Consider the following 23,160-nt stretch of genomic DNA (forward strand, 5'->3'; position numbering starts at 1 on the left):
GCAAGTAGGGGGAGACTCGTGTTTGTCATCTTTGGAAATCCCTTTATGGCCTTAAGCAAGCCTCTCGCAATTGGTTCTCTAAATTATCTTCTGTTTTACTTGTTAAGGGTTTCTTCTAATCTTAGGCCAATCACTCTCTCTTCACCCGCTCTCGGGGTCAGTCTTTTACTCTTATACTTGTTTATGTTGATGACATTCTCGTGGTAGGCAATGATATTTCCGATATTAGCACTTTCAAAGTCCTGCTTGCTCAAAAGTTCAAACTCAAGGATCTTGGCAAATTGAAATATTTCCTTGGCCTCGAAGTTGCTCGTTCTCCCACTAGCATCATTCTTAAACAATGGAAATATGCTCTTGACATCCTTATTGATAGCAGTCATCTTGGCGCTCGTCTTGCACACTTTCCCATGGAACAAAATCTCAAGCTCAATAATACTGATGGTGATTTTCTCTCCGTTCCAAGCTCGTTTCAGCTACTCGTTGGTTATTTGCTCTATCTCACCATCACTCGTCCCGACATTGTATTTCCAGTCAACGTTCTCAGTCAATTTATGCTTTAGCCTAGACAACCACATTATGATGCTGCTGTCTGTGTTCTTCGCTATATTAAGACATCTCCAGACCAAGACTTATTTTTTCCTACTGCCAATACTCTTCAAGTCTCAGTCTATTCTGATTCAGATTGGGCTAGTTGTCCCCTCACCCGCCGCTCTACCACTAGTTTTTTCATTCAGTTGGGCCCTAGTCCAATTTCCTGGTGCACTAAGAAGCAAAATACAGTCTCTCACTCCTTCGCTGAAGCTGAGTACCAGGCACTTGCTTCCACTATCTGTGAACTTACATGGGTCAAAACTCTTTTACATGATCTTGGCATACCGCATTCCCAACCTATACTCTTATATTGTGACAACCAAGCAGCTCTTTACATTGCCCAAAATCTTGTTTTCCACAAACTTACCAAATATATAGAAATCGATTGTCATATTGTTCGTGAAAAGTTACGGGCTGGCTTGTTCTCCACTAAGCATATTCCTTCCCATGATCAGCTTGCCGATATCTTCACCAAAGCTTTGGGTCGTGAACATTTTCAAGACTCATCACGCAAGTTGGGCATTACGGATCTCCATGCTCCAACTTGAGGGGGAGTATTAGAATAATATATACTTACCACTTAAGAAAAATATATACTTTTCAATTTTAAATTCTCTCATATATATATATATATATATATATATATATATATATATATATATATATATATACCCTTGTAATCCTTGCAATGATCGTACATCAATAAATATTTTATCTTTCTCCTCCAAATTTAACAATAGGCAATGACGATTCATCGAAGAAGCTAGTGTTAGAGTTGGTTTGTCCCTTCAACTACTTTCTTTGACTTCAAGAATTCTTTCTTTTGGCTTTTTTTCAACCATGTGCTCCTGGAGCTACTTCGAGGAGTTGAAGCTATCATGATCATTGGAACATTTTTTTTTGACATGGGGAGCTCAAGGGGTGAAGTGTGAGTTGTTTTTTATTTCATCTTATGAGGTACTCCAAGCTGGTAGGATTGCACATTTGAGCTAAAAATTGTACCTGCTTTAATATGATCTAAAATTGTTCTAGAGATGACACAATGTACCCTAAGGGCTTTTAAATTGTAATGGTATGAAATTTGATTGATTTGGAAGCTCTCCATGACCACAAGAGTTGAGGATTGATTGTTTCAATTCTTTGTAGTTAGATCATTCTTACCTCACGTTTGGAAGCATATAATTCGAACTTGGACTTAAATTTATTTGAATTTGCACAAAACATGGTATATCCAAATCTATACACATTCGAATTCAAATTTCAAAATCTATTGTTTCCAAACATTATCTCAGCATTGTTTGAAACAAAATAAAAGAAGAAGAAATGAGTCTTGGAACATGCATTGATTTTAGTATCATTTGTTGTTGAATATACCAAGTAGAACACTTGTAAGGAAGAGTGAGTTAGTTATGATTTTTATATGAAAAAGGTAGGTATAGACCTAAAATAACTTGAAATAAAGTAGTAAAAAAGGATTTAATAATCCTTACTCTAATAAAGAAAATGTTTTGAATTGGATAAATTGACAATGAAAAATTTATTTAATCACCTCCACATAGTGAAACTTAAGACTTTTGTTATTATTATTATTATATATTTAGGTGAGAGTTGAGCACGTGCATATAATAACAGAACTAAAACCCAATAAACAATTTTACTTTTAACAATCTTTATCAATTATACTAACTTGATGTAAACAAACCTGTTCATCTCATTTTGTAATACATCACATACTTGTCATTTCCAATTATTGACATTTAGATGGGAAATCTAGAGAACTTAAAAAGAATAAAATAAAGTTACTTCTTATTTATTTATTTTTTGAATATTTTATGGGTGAAAGTGTAAATATCAAAATTATAGCGACAAGCTGTTGACCTTTTCAGTCCTCGGAGTAGCATAAACCCGCACTGCAAAAGAAAGAATGGCCACTGCGATCCGTAATCCCAACCCCAACCTAACCAGGTTCACTTCATCTCCCGGGTTCAGGCCACAGCTGCCGTACATGTTACACTTCAAGTCCACCCTTTTCCGCTCCAGATTTTCCGAGAAACTCTCTTCATTTTCGTCCTGGAAATGGCGAACGTCTCGACAAGAGCCTGTATTTCTTTCCAATTCGAGTCGGATCCCTGCGTCTCACTCTTTCGATGTGGTGGTGATCGGCGCCGGAATCATTGGGTTGACCATTGCCCGACAGTTGCTGATGGGTTCAGATCTATCTGTTGCGGTGGTCGATGCGGCGGTGCCGTGTTCCGGTGGCGGTGCTACTGGGGCAGGTCGGCATCTTTTATTCTGGTCTTGCTGGAGAAAAAAGTTTAAATTACAGAAACTCCTGAGGCTTTGTGAATATTACATTTATTATCCTATCTTTTCAAAGGTTTCACTAAACCCTGAAACTGCAAGGGTATTAGCCCCCTGCTTGAAAGCACTTTTAAAGAAGCATTTATTGCAGAGAGTTTAGTTTGGAATTACTTACAAAAAAATTATTGCAAAAAATTATTTGTCTTGCACTCAAATAAGTACTTATTTCAATAAATACTTTTAAACTATTTTTTAAAGAAAAAACAGTGCCTTTTAATCATAGATTACTTGAAACTATTATTAGTAGCCAGTGTTCATATTAGGACAAAATTTTAAATTTAAACTATTTTTATTAACTAGGACATAATTGCTGTATTTTGGAGTATAGATTTGGACTTTAGATTTGGATTGGATTTGAGTGGATTTGAATAAGTTTCAATACAATTCTATATTACATTTTATTCAAATTCAATACAACTTCAAATCCAAAGTCTCTCCAAACAGGGAATGAAAAATTGTAAATAATATTAAGCTAAATAATATCATAAACATAAATTAATAATAATATTCTTTACTATTAGAAAATAATAGTCATGATTTAACAAAAAAATGTTAAAAACGTCAATTAAAATGTTAAATTAATATAAGTATTAATTCATTTATTAATTACAAAATATTTAAAATGTTAATTAAAAATATATACAAGAAACTTTTAATTAAAAAATAAAATAATTATTTAGTTTGTTAATTATATAATGCTTAGATTAATTGAAAATTTTTAATCATGCAATATTTAAAGGTCAATTAAAAATGCTAATAAACATAAATATTATTTAGTTTTCTCATTAAAAATACTAAATGTAATTACAGATATTAATCAGAAAATTTTACCTAAAATTTTGATTCATTTGTTAATTGGACAATTTTTGAAATGTTTATTAAAAGTGTTCATTAAAAATGTTAATTAATTTTTTAATTAGACTATATTAAAAATGTTAATTGAAATGTTGAACTAACATAAATATTAATTTATTCGTTAATTAGGATATATTAAAAATGTTAATTTCAAATATTAATTTAAAATGTTATTATAATTTAATAAGTAGACAATTAAAAAATTTTAACTTAAAATGTTAATAAAAAATGTCAATTACTTTGTTAACTAGAAAATATTTAAAAATTGATTTCAACTTCAACTTCATGTCTTTGTTCTTACAATGAGAAGACTATTTATAAGCATAGCCTGGGAGACAAAGCATTAAACACTTCCAACAACTGTCAACAACTCTCAACAACTTACTAAGACATGCACATGCAAGCAAGTAAGCTGTTTTGCAAGATTACAAATTAAATATAATATAAAAAAATGTCAAAGGGAGGCCCAATTCGTGTTGGGCTCAATGGAGCCATGTATGGGGCCCACAAGACCGTGTGTGGCCTACATGGGTCTTCTTGCTTCATCACTTCTCTTGGATCTTCAAATAGGGTCTTCAAAACAAGTCTTCAAATAATCCATTAAAAACCTACAAACAATTATGAACTGATGTGAACATCGGGAGGTCGTTCACGTGTCATCATGTCATCAAAGGAAATGTGGACATCTGAAGGTCGTCCACGTGTCACAATGTCTTAAAATGACATCGGTAGGACATGTTGATCCCCATCAAGGTATCTTGTAATTTGTCCCACAGTACTTATGTTGAGGTGTCTTTTATTTTATCCCACATTGCTGATGTCTAGCGAGTGCTAGGCATAGGAATTTTATAAATATTGTAAGCTACAACTATGTAGAGTGCGTGTAAGAGAACCTGGGTGTAATTGGGATTTGGGTGAGAGTGAGACTACTCTTGAAATCTCTTGCTGTTCATAGTGAATATTTTTCCTTTGCCACCTGTGGACGTAGGTTTCACATTGAAGCCGAACCACGTTATGTGGTGTGTCTTTGTGTGTTTGTGTTTACTTTTTTGTTTATTGTTCTTGATTAAATTCAGCAATTTGGTCTTAACAATGAAGAACCACATTCAAGAACATTGCCAACTTTGTTAAAATCCCCTAGGTTTTGCCAACTATAATTCCCAATGCTCAAAGAGGAATCTTGAAGGCATTGCCATAGGGATATTCTTTCAACAATAGAGTTTGAAGCATAGATATATGACACCAGAAACAAGGTAGATTTTGAGCTTTTACTTTAATATTGATTTATTGAGAAGGATGATGCATAGCCATTATATTGAAAACTCTAGGATCATGTTAATGGCTATTTAGGTCATTTAGCATTTTTAGTATGTGCTAGAATTATGTTAGTACGTGTGAGTTAGTAAGTGTATTATGGTCATACCAACCATTGGTATGTACACAAAGGGATCTCATTTTGGATATTCCTAGTGAGTTCATCCATCACTAAATCCAAAAGATAAGGGCTCAAAGTAGAACCTTGATGTCCACCTATTATGATTAGAAATTCTCTAGACTCTCCTCCTACAGTCCTAACGCTAGTCGAGACTCTATTAGGCATATCCTTAATGACCTCAATATATCTACTGCATACTCCATTCGTTTCTAAATCCAGCCAAAGAACTTCTCTAGGTACTCTATCATAGGCTTACTCTAGGTTAATAAAAACCATATGCAAGTCCCTCTACCTTTTTTGTAAACTTTTCCATCAATCTTCTTAAAAGATAAATAGCTTTTATAGTCAATATGAAAGATAGGGGAGAGTAAAGAAAATGCCTTGCGTCTCTGATGCACCTAAAGGGAAGAAGGGATCGACATTTCATATTCCCTTATGTTAAGCCTATGAATGGTTAGAAATCCTTGAATTCAAAAAAATCCTCTAGGAGAGGACAAAGGTTCAGGCAAGCCTGGTGCTCTTGGTGACAACTGTGAGCACAAATATCAATTTTCTAAGTGGTGCTCAATTCTAGTTCTTTAATTTATATAGCTGACAACACCTAGTGAGATTTAAGGCTTGGTTTGTTGTTGTTGTTGTAGTATTGTCTAAGTAAGTGAGGTAGGGAAATTTAGGGGCAAAGGGGGTGTGGGATTCCTCCATTGTGATTACTAAACAAACTCTGAAAGTTTGCTCAGGTACAAGGGCCCTAGGGTGGTCCTCTCTGTGATGGCTCTACTTCTGAAGGTTTTCCTAGGAACCATTGAATCATGAATTATTGTTTATTTGGGTCATTGCTCTCTCTATGTGTGATGCCTCACTTAGTGTAAAGCGACTGCTGTGGATTCTCCAAGATGCTTCTTGACCCTCCTATGACACGCAAATCTGTTTGTGCAAAAAGTTGGTTGTCAATCTTAATGCTTCCTGCTTGTTGACAGTCACCCACAACCAAGAGAAAGAAGAGCACGTGGAAGCTCCTTGCCAGTCTTTGAGGAACTCGCACAATCCTTGCCAATGCTCATGTCAGTGAAGGTAACCTGGAGAAAGGTGGAGAATGGAGGTTTAGGGTGTTAGGATAGAGCATACCTTATCCCTGTGGGGAAGGTAAGTATTTATAAAGGTTTAGGGAACCTAGCTTGAGAAAATATGGGCAGGCGTCCACTCTAATTGTGTGCCATGTGTCTTAATAAAATTGATCAATAAAATTGAAGGGTCATTTTACCTCAACAGATGGTTTGCTAAAATTCATTTGAAATTATAATTTTATGGATAATTTTGAGTGGCAATCATTATCTAGATATAGAGAAATATATTGACTAATAAATAAACTGAACAAGAATAGAGAGAGGATATTTGATTTGATAGGGGTCCTACATGGTTGAAGATGATTAATTTTAAGTCTCTTATTTCCATAAGAATATAGCTAATGAGATCCTTGGCATTGTCTGATGAATATGATTCTTGATGTTCTTTTGTATGCAGGTTGTTAGTTTGGTTTGTCGGTGTGGCTTTCCATTTCAAATGCATTTGACAAAAGCACCGTGATGTTTATATTGTTCAACCACTTATTATTTACTTGAGCAACATATTTTTTGCATTTTTTAGTTGCAAGTAAAATGAAATAGTTTTTTTTTTTTCTTTGTTTTTTTGATTTGAAGAACCCAGTGTGTGCTCTGTTTTAATTGTTGATGAAAACCTGTATTAGTTGTCCTCCCACTCATTTTTTTTCCATTTTAACTTTCGTTTACCTAATAAATGCAAACTGTTGAAACTGCAACATGAAAATTTAAACCATGCATTGAATTGAATGTGTACTTCTTTCTTTTTTCCTCCCAAACTATGATTAGTTGTAAGATGTGTTTGCCTTCTGTTTGACATCTGAGCTGATTATAGGGCAGGGCTATATTTGGATGGTACACAAAACCCCTGGGAGTGATAAATGGGAGCTTACCATGAGGAGCCATAGACTATGGGAGATGTTGGCAGAGAGCATACAACAGCAAGGCATGAATCCTTTGGAAGTTTTGGGCTGGAAGAAGACTGGTAGATTATTTCCTTGACTTAATCCTTTTGAAGTATTGAGCTGCCCTTTTTCTTGCAGATTTTAAACTTTCAAGGAATTGACTTCATATTTTTAACATAAATGAAAGAGCACATTGGGCTAATCATAGTTCACTAATACTGGTTGGAAATAAAGAAATTCTTATGTGATTTTCATTTAGTTATTTTGAAGATATTATTTTAAATGTTTTTCCAAGAATGCACCTGACAGGATATCAAGATTTAGTCATTTTATGAAGATGTTCAAGAAGATATTTTAAGAATATTATTGACCTATTGTAGCATGAGATTTAAATTTGATGGGATCAGAATATATGTGTAGATTACCAAATTAGCTTTAGGTTGTACTGCGCTGATGATATCATGAAGATATTGTTCTTCCACTTCTCAACTTTCAAAAAAGAAAAAAAAAAGGATTTTGATGTTAGTTAGCAAAGAATTTGCAGCTGTAAGAAGCATCGAACATGAATGTTTGAGGCTTAATTCTTATGAAAGATGCACATTGCTGGAAGAGAAAACAGACCATAACTGTAAGTTGTTTTTTTTGGCAATATTTTACTTGAAGATTGGAGCAAATGATGGATTTGGACAGCCTTGGGTTTTAATAGGCATGAAATTCAAATTTTTGACCTCAACTGACTACTTGTTGAAGAATACTCACATGCACGTGTGTTGGCACACATTTGAGAAAGATAAAATGCAATATAGAGAAGAACTTGAGCAAATTGGCAAGGACAAGAGTGTACTGCAGGGAACAGATTCATTCCTGCTACTCATATTTGTTCTTCATTAATTAATTCGACCTGTGAGAGGTTTGTGTTCTTATTGGATTCTTTAATACCTTGGGAATGTTATCTTTGTAATTGGCGTGAGAACCTTTCTACTTTAGTGAGAGACCGAGAGAGGATGAGTAGTCTATTGTGTGGCAAGGATTGAATCCTTGTGGAGGAAAGGTGTTCCTCATTGGTTCATGGAGAATGAGTTGTAAATTTGATTTGATCTCTGCCTTTAAGAGGATCAGTGAATTCTCATAGAGGATCCTTGAGTGGAGGCACCTTTCCTAGTCCTTTATCTTTGTGCACTGCATTGTGTGTGATTATTTAATTGCTTGTGATTTTAAAAAAATTGAATAGTTTTTATGTTTGACCTAATTCATGCCATCTTGAGTTTTAACTGGGCCAACACAGCATGCTTAAAAATTGTATGAATGAAAATATGTTATGGTTAATATTATCTAGAATGTGTGTATGCTGTGCTGTGCTGTGCCTTGAGTCAAATGAGACTAGTGCTCATTTTGTTTCTCCATTGTTGGGTGGCGACATACCTTTGGGATTCTATGCTTTCCTATTTTGGGGAGGCGGCCCAGCAAAAATGTATAGGATTTTTTGTTGGTGAGATTTTGGGGTTTCTGGAAAAGTAGAAGAGGGAGAGCTTTATGGACTTGTATTGTGTATGCCATTTTTTGGACTCTTCGGCTTGAAAGGAATGCGAGGATTTTCAACGATCAGATTACTCTTCCAAAGATTTCAAGGAGAAAGTTAATTTTCTAGCTTCTTGTTGGTCTCATTCTTTTTAAATTTTTGGGGGTTTAGCACTGTCTGACCTTCAAGGTATTGGGAGGCAGCACCATTTTAATTGTTTGTTTTAGCAGAGGATGCCTTATCCTCCATCTATTTTACTTTTCTAGTTTTTAATGATTTTTTTTGTCATCTAAAAAAATATATATTATCTAGAATGTGGGCTACTGTGGCATGTATATTATTATGCCATCCAAATCATGAATTTCTGAGGTATTAGTGAAGTAACATTGGCTTGATAAACTCATCATTGTTTGTCCTTTGTAGTATATTATTTATTTCTCTTTTTTATGATGGGAATAATATCGTAATACCCTGGTATGACGTGCTTATTATAGGTAGTATGTTAGTTGGTAGAAACCTTGAAGAGTCGGTTATGTTAGAAAGGAGGGTAAAGCAGCTATGTGAAGCTGGGCTGAGAGCTGAATTCTTGTCTAGCAGTGATTTGCTCTTAAAGGAACCTGCACTCAAGGTTGGGATTGCGAGTGGGGCAGCCTTTCTTCCAGATGACTGCCAATTGGATGCTCTGCGGACTGTTGCTTTTCTTGAACAGGTATACTGAAGTCTTTACCTGATACTTAAAACAACATTTTTGATTTTTTTTTCCTTCTCCATTTTCAAGAATCTGCCATTTTCTTGTTGGAATAATTAATGTATGTTTAGATTATCTGTAGGCCAACAGACATTTTACATCAGAAGGTCGATATGCAGAGTTCTATTATAACCCAGTAACGCGTTTGTTAAGGTTTTGTTATTTTTCTGTTCTTTTAGAATGAAGTTTATGGGGATAAGAATGAATATTCTTTTACAGGATTATAGAAAGTGAAACAATTACTAAAATTTGTGCATACTCAGATCTGGTTGCAGTGGGGAGGTTGAAGCAGTTCAAACTTCTAAGAATACCTTGTACAGCAAGAAGGCTGTTGTAGTTGCAGCTGGTTGCTGGACTGGGTCCTTGATGAATGATCTGATTAGAGGATCAGATATTGTGTTGGATGTGCCTGTGAAGCCTCGAAAGGTAAAAATTTATGATGTATTAGTCTCGTACTGGTAATATTTTTATCCATTTTGCTATTTAACATTTTTAGTACAGTTTCAAGTTGATTATTCTGTTGGATTAATTTTACTATTTTAACCTTAAACATATTGTTTTAAGTTGGATGGTGCAATTGTTCTTGTATTTGATTTGTTGAAAGATATTGAGGAAGGAACTCCTGTTAAGCATTTTTTCCCATAATTATTTGTCAAATATGCAGAAGGCACATGCGTAGTGTTGTGTAATAATTTAGGTGGTTCTTGTGGAATCTAACGTAAGAAGTTATTGCTTTCTTTTTTGAATAAATAACCAATTAATGATATGAAGGATGCATTATATTTCTTACATTGTTTTGAATTTGCACCAAAGAAACTCTCCATGATACCAGTGTTTTAAAAGGTGAAGGCGTAAGGCGAGGTGTTTTACCCTCCGTGAGGCGAGGCGCAAGCCTTAAGGCGTACTATATTCTTTTAAATAATTAGTAAATAAAATCAATTTATATGTAATAAAAAAATATGAAAAATTTTAAAATAATAGAGAAAAATATAAAACATAATTTTTAAATATCATATAGGCCAATTTTAAGTTTTAACTAACAAAAAAAAACAATATATATTAAAAAAATAAGCATGAGCCATAAGAACAAGCCAAATTAAAAATGTCTCAAGATTCTAATTTCAAAGCCAGCTGCAGCCAACACAGTGGCAGAGAGTACGAGAGGGTTGCAGATGGAGGCGAGAGACTGCAGAGGGTCGCTGCAGAGAGACGACAGCTCCGAAGGGTTCGTTGAAGGGAAAAAATACATCAGAAGGAGTCGTCAGAGGCAGATCAGAGTTTGGAAGGGAACATCAACTCGTCATAGAGAGACAAGAATCTTGGAGGAATCGTTGGAAGCAGCCGTTGAGTTGTCAGAGAGAAAGGAGGTGTTGGAGGAATCGTCGGAGAGAGAGCAGAGGCTATTGTCGAGGAGAAGACTCGCTGGAGGCTTTGCCGAGGGAGCAGAACAGAGGAAGCTTGGTGGGAGAGAGGTAGGGTAGGGCTTTCGATGCATTCTGGGTTCTGCCCTGTTTAATTTATGTTATAAACCAAGAATCCCGAAAGGCGTACGCCTTGGCATTTGAGGCGTAAAAAGGCGAGACTTTACACCTGAGGCGTACGCCTTTTAGGAATAACGCATTTCCACTAACACCATAGGGCATTTTAGGCCCAAAACGCATCAAGCTCAAGAACGCCTTTTAAAACATTGATAAATTCAGAATGGAGTGGACCATCATTTTCGGGTGCTGCTCAACAATGAAAAAAGAGATGCACCTTGGTTTCATTTGACTCTAAGCACATTACTTAGATATCTGGACTGATCACCTTATAAGGCCTCCTTACCTGCAAGAAATCATTTGTATTAATCTTGTTTAAGAGCCAAAAGTCCCAATAAATGCCTGATCTTAAAAGTACCCTTAGCCTTCCAAATGACATTATTCCAATAGGTAGTGGGGGTTGAACGTTTTGACAGATGAAGGAAAAAGGATTTAAATAAATGCCCTCGTCTCAAAAGGAACATTGGCCTCCCAAATGACATTATTCCAAGAAGAACTGAGGTTGATTGTTGAAGGTTTTTAACAAATGAATAAAAAAAGATTTAGATGAACATGAACCTTAGGAAATCCCTAACCAGACCCTAGAATCACTCTCCGAGTGAGAAACACAAGATTCCAAAACTTTCAACGCAGTGATTAGCTCATCAAGTTCTTTTTCCTCAAGATTCCTAAGAAAGTGGAAATCCCAACAGTGCCCTCCTATGAGGATGAAAAATAAGAGACCAGAGCATAAAAAATATAAAAAATTGCAAGAGTCCATAAAAAACAATCCACTAAATAGTGGCAATCCATGATTTTTAATAACATGCAAGCATAGCTGATCCTTCAAATGCTCTCTTATTTATTTCTCTCTACACACACCAAAAGACGGCAAGGGGAATGAGAGACAAAGCTTTCCGCTTTTTTGTTGACACCGTGTTTTGTTTGGGATCAATTTAATCAAATTGGGTAAGTTCTTGATTACTTGAGCAAATAATGAGCAAAAAACAAAGTGAAAACAATCCAAGAAGGATTCCCTAACTTCCCCTAAACTTTAGTGAGCATATTGGTTTGGGCTAGTTTCATGCTTCAATTCCACATTTTTGGGTTTGATTCACCCTTCTATTGGGATAGGAGGGTATTACTAATCTGATTAGCCTTTTCTTACTTAGAATAGGGCGAGTGTTGTGCCCAAATACCCCTTTAGGACAACTGAGGAAGACCCTTCTATCTTAGGGAAACTTTTAAAAATGGAGGTATTTGGGCAAAGGCCAACCCTTAAGGTCTATAAAAAGGGAGGTTTGAGGATTGTAGAAAAAAAAAAAAAGAGGGGGGGGGGGGGGATGTGGTAGAAGAGGACCATAGAGGAGAAAGGGATCTTGCAATTGGGGAGCAAAGGAGAAAACCTAGAGACAACAAGTTTAGGGAGGAGGAAACCTCAACAAGAGAGAAGGGTGTAAGACAAACCTTGAGGGCACACAACTAGTCCTGGGAAGAGGAAGCGTAAGTGCTAAAGCCTGGGGCATAGCTTAATGAAGGAGAGAGCATGTTCTTAGGAGTTCTTGCTTCTTGAATTTGCATCCGAGCAAGGTATTTCTTGTGTTCATAATGATTCATGTGTCATTTGATACATTCTTTGACAATTCATTGACATGGTGTTGTGTTTGTGTTGATTGTATGAAGACAAGGCATTAGTTCAAAGTTATCATCTCTATGCAAACTCATGCTTGTGCACTAATTTGTAGAGGACAAGGTGTTAAATTTCAAATTCGACTCTAATTTTGAAGCACCAAAAGCATGGAAATTTCAACAAAAATTTTGATTTTGATGTCAATTTCGTTGATTTGAAAAAATAGGAAATTAGTTGTAAAGCATGGAATTCTTTTATAAAACTTTAGAAATGGTTAATAGGCATAATAATATAAGTTCTATGACTAGTATATTACAATTTAAATACATATGTTGTGTATGAGGTGGAAAAGTTGTAATATAATATGTGCATCAAACATATTTGTAAGATAATGTGCATTAAACATGAAAATTAAGATGTAGTCCCAAGAGGGGGGGGGGGTGTGAATTGGGTTATTAAAATTTTCTTTATAAATTATTTATGAATTCACAACCTTTTTGTTAATTTATCAATCACACAATAATGCTTAGGTGTTTAACCAATCCACAAACCACACTCAATCTCAACACAAGCAAATAACAAACAAATAATCCAAACATACACAATAAACAAGCTGTAGCACTTTTTGTTGATTCCAAACACTCAAAAGCAGAGTTTGATTACAGCCCTGTGGATATTTGATTCAAGCCCTGTTAAGAATGAAATTTGTTTGCTTTCTTTCATCTAAGATTTCCGCAAACGATCAACATACTCCCTTTAAGGTTTCTGCAAAGATTAACGTACTTTCTTATGTCAAAAGTATTCTCACTCTCGGTTTTGGCTTCCTGCACTCTGAGTACACACCACACAATTTATATATGCAGAAAATAAAGAGAAAGGTTAAGAGTGAGACCGAGATTTTTTACGAGGTTTGGCTTATCCCCAGCCTACGTCCTCGCCTTAGGCCAATACCACTTAAGGTTTCGACTATATCGTTCCTTTTCGGGCAGAACAAACCATTACAAGCCTCCTTAAGGGTAGAGCCACCTCTCCAAGCGATACCCCACGTTTGGTCCAACGATCCAAACAACCTTGAACCGTCAAAAACTACGAGAAGAAAATCAAATATGTGTGTACAAAGAATGCTCTCAGATAGAGCTGGTTAGTACAATATGAAATCACTAATATATTTCAATCAAAATATCTAAAGAATGAAGAATGAAGCTCAAGAATTATATCACCGGTATTCTTCTCTTGATAAGAGTCAAGAACTCAGCACTTTTGCTCAGAGAAGAAGTCAGTAACTCAGAATAATCACAGTTGATTAGCAGCAATTCAATAGGCAAGAAAGCTTTGAGAGCAAGAGAGCTTTGAGAGATGTTTTCAATTCTTGGTTAAATTTTGATTTTATAAACCATGTATTTATAGGCTTAGTAAGAGTCAAATTCGTGCTGCCCAAGATTACTTGGAGTATGCCCCAAGTTGTTAGAAAGTTTGGGGCGCAAGTAATTTAGATTTGAAATCAAAATATTTAAAAAATATGACCGTTATCGAGGTTCGATCGCCTGAACCATAGGTTCAGTTGCCTGAGCCTTCATCCCATTGTTTTATTTTTTCTATTGAAAACAGGGTCAGGTGCCTGAGGTCCTACTTCAGTCGCTTGAGGCTATACCGTCTCTCCAAAATTCTTTCAGAAAAGTCTTCAGGTGCCTGTACTTAATCTTCAGTTGCCTAAGGAAATTCTTCAGGCGCCGGAACTTTCACTTTAGTTGCTTGGACAAACAAAAAACTGTTTTTCTATTCAATTCTCAAAACTATTGACTTTCTTACTTTCTTACATCTAAAAATATATTTCTGGGGTTTTTAAAATAAGGTCTCTAAGTCCATTTTATCCCCTAACGAGCTTCATCTCATCCAAAATGATATTTAGAATTGAAGTACTTACATGAAGCTTTCTAAAACTTAAAAACTCTTTTGATCTTTGAAGTCTTCATGAATCTCCTTTCTTTTTCTCTGAATTTGATCATTCTTTGAGCTGTATTTGCTTTAACTTTCTTGAGTCTCCTTGAGCTTCCTCTTGATCACTTTGTAAATATAGTATTACTTTAAGCACTTGGTGATCTTTGGTCATTCTTTCTTGATCTTTTTGAACTTGTCATTTTAGAGTTCCTGAAATCTCATCGCTTGAACACAAATTAGTTAAACCATCCTTTATTTGTACCATCAAAACAAGATATGAAAGCCTTGTTAGGCCAACAAAACATATTCAATTAATACAAATGAAATTCATAAATCATTTAAATATTATTAATTATACAAATAATGATAATTTAGAAATGAATGTTTACATAAAATTTTGTTGTAAGTTTATTTTTCATATAATTTGAGAAGTTCTCGTAAATCGTAATAATCTATTGTTTCAATTAAAAAATGAAATTAATCAAGAGAAATTTCACTTCGCTCCTAAATCTCTCATTTGAATTTTGAGGAAATTTCATTCTATAGTTAAAATTTTGAAATTTTGATAAATTTTTGATTATTTGTTGAAATTTTGACAGAAATTATGTAAGATGAAAATCTATTGCCATTTCAATTTCAAGGGCGATGGAAATGGGAAATTTCGATGGAAATGTTGACAATTTCGTGGAAATTTAAGACCATGGTAGTGGGATTGAATGTTTCTCCTTATCTTTCTTCTTCTTTTTCCTTCTTTGTTGCTCTTGCTTTGTTGAGTTGATACATGCATTTTAGAGAGAGAAAGTTGGTGCATGTTTTAAAGAGAGAAAGTTGGTGCATGTTTTAGAGATAGAAAGTGAGGAGAGAGAGTTTGTGCACCTGTTTTAGTGAGAAAGAGTGAGAGAGAGTTTGATGCATACACTTTAGAGAGAGCAAGTGAAAAGAGAAAGTTGATGCATGCATTTTAGAGAGAGAAAGTGAAGAAAGAGAGTTTGTGCATGCGTTTCAAAGAGAAAATGAGTAGTGTGTTGATGCATGTTTTAGAGAGAGAAAGTGGAGAGAGAAAGTTGATGCATGTGAGATAAATTGAGAGAGGAAGTTTATGCATATAGAGAGGAAATTGGTTGACCATAATTTGAACCATGTGGTCTGCGTGCAGTAGTCTTACTAGACTTAGAAAACTGAATCCCCAACCCTTGGCGTGGTAAATCACATGAGAGAGAGAGAGAAGAGAGAGTTGCTGTAGCCGAAAAATAACAGCCACCATCACAATGGCAAGTAGGTATTGTTGGCAGTTTTGGTTTTAGGTCAGGCTCCTCTTTGCGTTGCATGAAACAATTTTGCCACAAGAGAGAGGAGAGATTGAGATCGTCATGTAGACAGGCTGTTTGGAGCATGGTACATGGCAATGCCAGTCGTTTGGGTCATGGAAGATTTCCTGGCAAGCTGCCCTGGCTGCCAATAGGGCTGGGGCATGGTTTGGGCCCCTTGAACCGCTAACCAAACCAAAAATTTGGTTTGCTAAAAATTACGACAAAAAACTGAACCATTTCAAATGGTTAACCAATTTTTAGGTCTATATATAATGGTTAATCGAAACTAAACCAATTGTATCCAATTTAAAATTCTAAAGTTTTATAATCAACCTTTAAATTTTAAAATTCAAACGTTAAAATTTTAGCATCAATAAGAAGTCTTGAATTTGTGTACTTTAAATTAGCATCCTACATAAGCTTGAAAACATCCATTCAGGAATTGAAGATAAACAAAATTCATTAATCCAAATTCTAATTTTTTTTAAAGAAACCTAAAAGTATCCAACCTAAGCTCTAAATTGTTATTGAAAAGTAACATTTTTTCCTAAATTATTAAATATTATGTAATATATAATTACATAATATAAAGATGTATTTTAATATATGGAAAATGAGCATAAAAATAAGATACCGTGAAGTTTATTCTAGCCAGTAAAAAGTTGGTTTTTTTTTTGGATTTTATTGGCCCTATGCCAAGAAAGTCAGATTTAAAACTTAAGGTCATCGTTGATTAATTCTCGTTTGCTCTTGCAATGCGTTTCTCTTGCTCTTTTGAAACAACTCCCTCTTCACATGAATTCGATTATGGCTGTCCGAATAGTTGATACTAAGGCCTTTGGTGCAGATCGAAGGGAAATTCTTCAAGCTGAGTCTGGAGGAGGGCGAAACCCCATTTTTGTGCATGCTTGAGAACGACATTTCTTGCAATATGTGGATTGAACATTTAAAGGAGGCAGCTTCATGGGTTGCTGAAGGATTGTTAACTTTTGTTCAGCTCGGTAGGGGATCCAGAAATATTCAAAAAGGAAATATTCTTTGCTGGATGGCAATTAGATGGATGAGGGTGGGGAAATTTTTTTGGAGCTAGGGCTGAGGGGGAAAGGGAAGAATTTCTTGATGTTCATTCCTGGAGGTGTAATGGAATTGGATGGCGAAGCTTTACAGATGTGTTTTTTGAGTTCGAGTTTCATCCCAATCTTGAAGGAGCAGGCGCTGCAAGCTCGACAGCTCCCAAATTATGGAGGCAGGTGGTTTCTGAAGAGAAGGTAGGTGAAGGCTGTGTAAGCAGTACAAAATCAGAGAACTTATGTCGTCGGCATGGGGGAGATTTGCAATTGAAGGAATCTGGACCAGTGACTCTAGTTGCTCGTCTAGAGGAGAATATCTATGAGGAGGTAGTGCGCAGGTCTCTGGTAGTCACTGCAAGTGCGAAAGAGGTTGCTAGGGTTGCAATCGTGGAAGACAAGGGTAAGAAGGTTGAGCTAAGACAGCTGGCTCTCATTTTGGAGTTGGGCCAGGTATGTGAGAAAGGTGGGCCATCTTTGTTTTTCTTTTTGTTGCGAATTTCGGCCATTTAATGGAACAGGCCCAATGTTTTAATAATAAGGCTATTCTCTTTGGTTTCTAAAGAGGGATCTCCCCCAGCAGGGGAATACTTTGTTGGGTCTTGCCTCTAAGGAGGCCCAATGCAAGGTTATGGACATCCAGGCCCCTCCCATGCCTGATCCTATCATCAAATATGGTCCATTTCCCTGGCTAATCGAAGAAGTCTGATAAAGAGGAGGTGGATACACAGCCAGTTAATGAAATCCGAACTCCCTTTTCAGTTCTTCAAGACAAACAAAAAGGGATTCAGCAATCAGTATGTCATCAGGATGATTTTAGCATGGTTTCGAGGTCAAGTTGGGAAGAAATTGACGATAATAACAAAAGCATCAGATTGTTGGTTGATTTGGGTTTCGCAGAGGGGTTAAAAGCTGGTATATCCAGGAGAAATAGAAAAATAGAAGATGGATTGGGTAAAAAAGTCTGATGTTTTAGGTTTTAATTCTGAAAAATATATGGGACCCAAGGTTTACGCTCGTTGGAAGGATGCGCTGATGGGTGCCAGAATGAAGAAAATATATGAATAGAAGAGAGAAATCTGGTGTGATAAGGTGCAGCGGAGTTGAGTATCGTGGAGGATGCACTAGGTAAGAGGAAGGATATAGGTTTTTCAGATAATGATAGTGCTGACATAAGTGAGTTTGGGTGTGGGGATTTGTTGTTGGATGAGATTCGAGAACAATATGGTTATGTTTCTGATTCCTGTGATGATCGGGGGGACCTATCATATGTTCATGCAGCCCTACTGGAAGGACTGAAGAGGGTTTCTAGTTTTGGAAACAATGGATTGGGTAATAAGATGTAATGCAATGATGGAATTTTACCTACACCAATGGAGTTGATTCCGGGGAAGGATTTAGAAGCCCAAGAGATATTGGATAAATTGGATTTTAAAATGTGTGATGCTGGAGGAATAGAAGTGCGATTTGTTGGGGGCTAGTGCAAAGCGAAGAATTATTCTAAAAAAAAGTACAAAAAGAAGAAGGGTCAAAGGGAGCTAGCAAATCTTAAGTGCTCGGTGAATTATGATGGAAAGGGATTGAAAAGGGATTTTCTTAGTTAATTGCTCTTTTTTATTTGTTGTTTTTTCTTTTTTATTTCTTTTCTGTATTTTCTTTTTATTTATTTTTTGGTAGATTTCTTATCCCCTTACTTTGTAACTTTGTTTTCTCAATCTAATATACTTCCTTTTACTATATAAAGAAGTATCTTTATATATATTTATTATGTATTATTTTGGTTCGATTAACCATGGTTATTGAATGGACCAAACCGAAACTGAATTGTTAACTGGAAAATTGAAAACTTTGAATTGAAACTGAATTGGAAAAATCTGATAGGAATGGTGTGATCCCAAGGAGAGGGGGGGGGGGGGGGGGGTTGAATTGGGTATTAAAAAATATTCCTAGGTTTAATTCAAATCATGAACAGTATTTCTCAACCTAGGGTCTTTCTAAGCAATCTCAACTCCCCTAATAAATCAAGTATGCAAATATTTAAAACATATATGACATTCTCTGCAAATTAAATATTTGCATACAACAAACTCATCATATCCCATTTAAGATTTTAAGCGTGTATGTGAAATATATAAGCTATGTGTGCTGACATACACGTATGTTGCATATCTCATTTAAATTAAATATGTGTGCATGCAAGATAGTTATAACCATAAATGAACAAGCATACACAAACTGAATTTAAAGTGCGGATATTAAATGAGATAGAGAGAGAGACACACATAGGATTTGTTATCCAGGTTCGGCCAAACCAGCCTACGTCCCCGCCTTGGGTATGTCCCCCAAGGATTCCACTAATCTTGCTCACTTAACGGGTGGAGCAGAAACCGTTACAACCTTTCCTCCCCCAACTCACATTCATAGGGTTGAGCCACAACCATACAACCTCTCCTTACGGGGTGAGAAATACCCTAGCTCAATTACCAGGCTGAGGCCAACTGGTATCCCTTACTGGGCAGAGACACTCCAGTTCAATTTACTGGGCTGAACCAAACCGGTTTTCCTTACGGGGCAGAGACTACTCAGTTAAATTTACGGGTTGAATCCAATCAGTACATAAAACAATTTTTCGTACATAATACATGCTTTTAAATGCAAGCAGAGATTTACACAGTAAAGCTTAAGAATGCACTCTCGTATGATATGAAATAAGCTCAAAGAGAATAAGGGTGTTTTTCTCAAAATAGTTTTGCAATCTTTGAAAACGATGTATATGATAAATGCTTCAAAGATTTGGACCCTAATAAAATATTTTCCCAAAAATATTTTTCAAGGAATAACCAGAGAAACTAGGGTTTTTAGCTTAAAAAGATTTATGCCAGCAAACAAAAGTGAGCTTGTAAATCTTACAATGAATATGCAAAGATTCATAACCTATACAAATTTCTCCACGAAAATATTTATCAAAGAAAAACAATGTGGAGAGAACCAAGATTTACTCTCAAGAATGATTTTAAAACAATAAAAGATTTAATGAGAGTAAAATGCTTTTGATGATGTGAATGCCCTAAATAAATGCTCTCTTTCAAAAATGATTTTTCAAGTGAATGAATGAGTAAAAGAGAGTTTGGAGAGAGTGAAAAAACTTTACCCCAAAAAGATTTTTGAAATAAAAATGAATATGGGGGAATATTGATTAAGAAAAGATTTGAGAGAATTTTGAAATTAATCAAAGTCACTAATCAAGCTAATGAAAGGGGTATTTATGGACTTCTTGAAAATATGACCGTTTGGGGACACGGTTGGTATTTTGAAATTTGTTTAATTAAAATTTAACCGTGTTTAAGCGTTGGAAATTACCAAGACCCGAGAGGTTCGGTCGACTGGTGCTAGTGCTGGTCGGCTGACCACACAAGAATTTCAAATTTTAAAATGGGTTTGGTTGGCCGAGGAAAGGGTCGGTCGGCTTGCCTGGGCGACTTTCCATTCATAGGTTCAGTCGACTGAGATCTAGGGCCGGTCTACCGGTCTTGGTGACCAGTCGGCTGAGGGCCCTTTTGAACTAATTTGGCCGGTCGGCCAAGGCATGTAGATCTGGCCTATATAAGAATGGTGGTTAGCTGAGGGCTTTATGTATAAAACAGGCCAATCGACTGAGGTTATTAAAATTTCAATTTTGCCCTCTGGGCATGGTTGGTCAGCTGAGGCTTTTAAAACTAGAGAAGGCCGGTCGATCGGAGACAGTTAAAAACTTAAGGTTTTGCCCTATTTTGAACTTAAAACATTTTAATACCTTTTGTGTGATTTTGGCTATTAAGAAAAATGTTTTTCTTTTACTGTGTTGGGTACCCTAAGGTCAGTCTTTGGCCATTTTGAGCTTAGCATCATATCATGCAGAGATTTACATTATTACAACCCAAAAATATAAAAAGACTAAATGCAAGTACAAATAAAAATGAACATGTCTTCTTCTTTTGTTCTTCATTTTCCCATGGAATATGCTAGGAGTATGTGCTCTTTAAGTTCTTTATGGCTTCCACTTCAATCCCCTTATGTGTGTGTTGAAATACCTGTTCACAAGTTAAGTACATACATAAGAAACTTGTGCTTTGTTAGCATCAAAATAGGGATTTGACTCAAAAAGTCAACAAAATGGTTAGCCAATTTCTACTTTGGTATTGCAGTATGGTTTCATTTTTTGATTTTTCTTGCCCACCCATAGCTGCCATGCTTAAAGAAGCAAATTAGACGAGAGAAATGAAAAAAGGTATACAACTTCAGTTTTTTGGGGCTTCAACATTAGATGGTGACTAGACTATGATGATGGCAATGGCAATGGCAATGGCAAAGGCACTTCGTATGGTGAAAGGTGAAGAGTGCAGGGGGCGTGCCCTCGCACACGCATGCATTTTTTCCCATTTTTAATGTGCTTTAATGTCTTTAATTAGTTTTAAATTAGTAAGAAATTTTTAAAAATTCTATAATTATGTAAAAATTATTAAAAAATAGAAAAAAAATAGGACTATTAGTATTCATCTTTTTTAAAAGTTGTTGTCGTATGATCTAGAGGTCATGGAACAACCTCTTGCAAAATTGCATGGTAAGGTTATGTACTATAGACCCAATGACTCATTGTTGTCTGCCTCTTCCGTGAACCCCACATATGCAGGAGCTTTGTGTGCTGGGCTGCCCTTCCTTTAATGCCACTACTAATGGTGATGATGTTTTCAACATAAATACAAGAAACAAACTTGTCTTGTTTTGGAGAACAAATATCAATTGATGAGGTAGCGGACCAAATGCAAAGACGTACTAAATTGTCAAACTAGAATTGAAGAGATTGCGTAAGACCATAAATGGCTTTATGCAACCTAAATACCTTACCATCTTCCCCTTAAGCAACATGCCTAGGAGGTTGTTCCATGTATACCTCTTCCTGGATTCCTACAAATCTCCATACAAGAAGGCATTTTTCACATCCAACTGGTATAAGGGCTAATAAAAAATAACTGCCAACGAATAGAATTTAGTCTAGCAATAGGAGAGAAAATCTCAAAATTATCAATACCATTATGTTCGAGTGTTTTCCTTGGCAATTAAAAGAGCCTTAAGCCATTCAATAGAACCGCCATGAAGATGTTTGATGGTGTAGATTGAACAACACCTAACCAAATCTTAACTAGGAGGAAGATCCACCAAATCCCATGATCTCTGAGTGGTCAAAGCATTCATCTCTACATCCATTGCATGCTTCTACCAAGGTTAGCAAGTGCTTTAGCATGTGAGACCTTCAGAGATAGAGGACATTGACAAGGCAAAAGAACACATAGGACTTGGAAAGTGTTGAATTGAAACAAAAATGAGCAACATGATGAGCAATTAATGGTTTCTAATTGCTTGTTTGAGTACCTTTCCTATGTGCAATTGGCAAGTCCAAGTCACTAGGATGGATCTATAGAAAACTAAAAGTTGAAACAGTGAAGGGCAGAAGTGGTGGTTGCATGGTTGTAGTCATGTTTATGCTTGTCATTTGTCATTCATAAATCCTTAATTGTTTTTTCGGACCAATAATTGACAAATTCGGAAGAGTAGAAGTTTTCTCTAGAGGGTTTGGGGTAGGGACAAGAGGATCAATGCATGAGGGGAAGCTAGATACCATTGATGGACTCAAATAAATATATTCATCCAAGGAGGATTAGCACTAGTGAAATGAGGTGTCCCCTAAAAAAATGGTAATATCTTCACTATTTCATGTGATTGTAAAGGATTGTAACATCTTTATCGTATTTGAGTTCTTGAGTAGCCAACAAAGACACATTTAAGAAGGAAACAAGTTGTAAAAGAGCATCAGTTCATCATGGCAAAGACAGGGTTATATTGTTGTGCCGGGCACCCCACTTGTGCCAATGCTATTGAATATATAAGAAATTAAAGCAATGCAGAAACTAATAATAAAATAGTAAAAGGAACAAGACAAGAAATTAACGAGGTTCGGTATAGAATTACCTACGTCCTCGGGCGCCGATGATCAATCCACTACTTTTTGACAAAGTAGAACTTTGAGGTATGTTTTACAAATGAAGAGTTGAGCTCTTTATATAGCTTCAACCTCAAGTCCAAAAAACACTTCTCTCCAATGTGGGACAAATAATATAAAAAATTCAAAACAACCTTTTATACTAATGTG

At 35.8% G+C, this 23,160-nt stretch overlaps 1 protein-coding gene across 12 annotated transcripts in view; it reads left to right on the forward strand.

Moving 5' to 3' along the window:
• The first annotated feature begins 2,466 nt into the window (after window positions 1–2,466).
• LOC131155565 (uncharacterized) overlaps window positions 2,467–23,160 on the forward strand; it is a 33,600-nt gene continuing 12,906 nt past the window's right edge. For 9 of the 12 annotated variants that reach the window (XR_009136844.1, XR_009136847.1, XR_009136846.1 and 6 more), the window contains exons 1-5: window positions 2,472–2,867; window positions 7,175–7,324; window positions 9,258–9,472; window positions 9,594–9,664; window positions 9,775–9,937. Coding sequence is in view for 3 of the 12 variants with exons in the window: in XM_058108784.1 (XP_057964767.1) it covers window positions 2,516–2,867; window positions 7,175–7,324; window positions 9,258–9,472; window positions 9,594–9,664; window positions 9,775–9,937 (951 nt within the window). In the remaining 9 variants the exon portion in view is untranslated. Of the gene's footprint in view, window positions 2,868–7,174; window positions 7,325–9,257; window positions 9,473–9,593; window positions 9,665–9,774; window positions 9,938–23,160 lie in introns of all 12 variants that reach the window. The other 3 variants (XR_009136848.1, XM_058108786.1, XM_058108787.1) reach the window with 2 other exon arrangements.

The sequence above is a fragment of the Malania oleifera genome, chromosome 5, assembly GCF_029873635.1.
Source record: "Malania oleifera isolate guangnan ecotype guangnan chromosome 5, ASM2987363v1, whole genome shotgun sequence".
Taxonomy (NCBI): Eukaryota; Viridiplantae; Streptophyta; class Magnoliopsida; order Santalales; family Ximeniaceae; genus Malania; species Malania oleifera.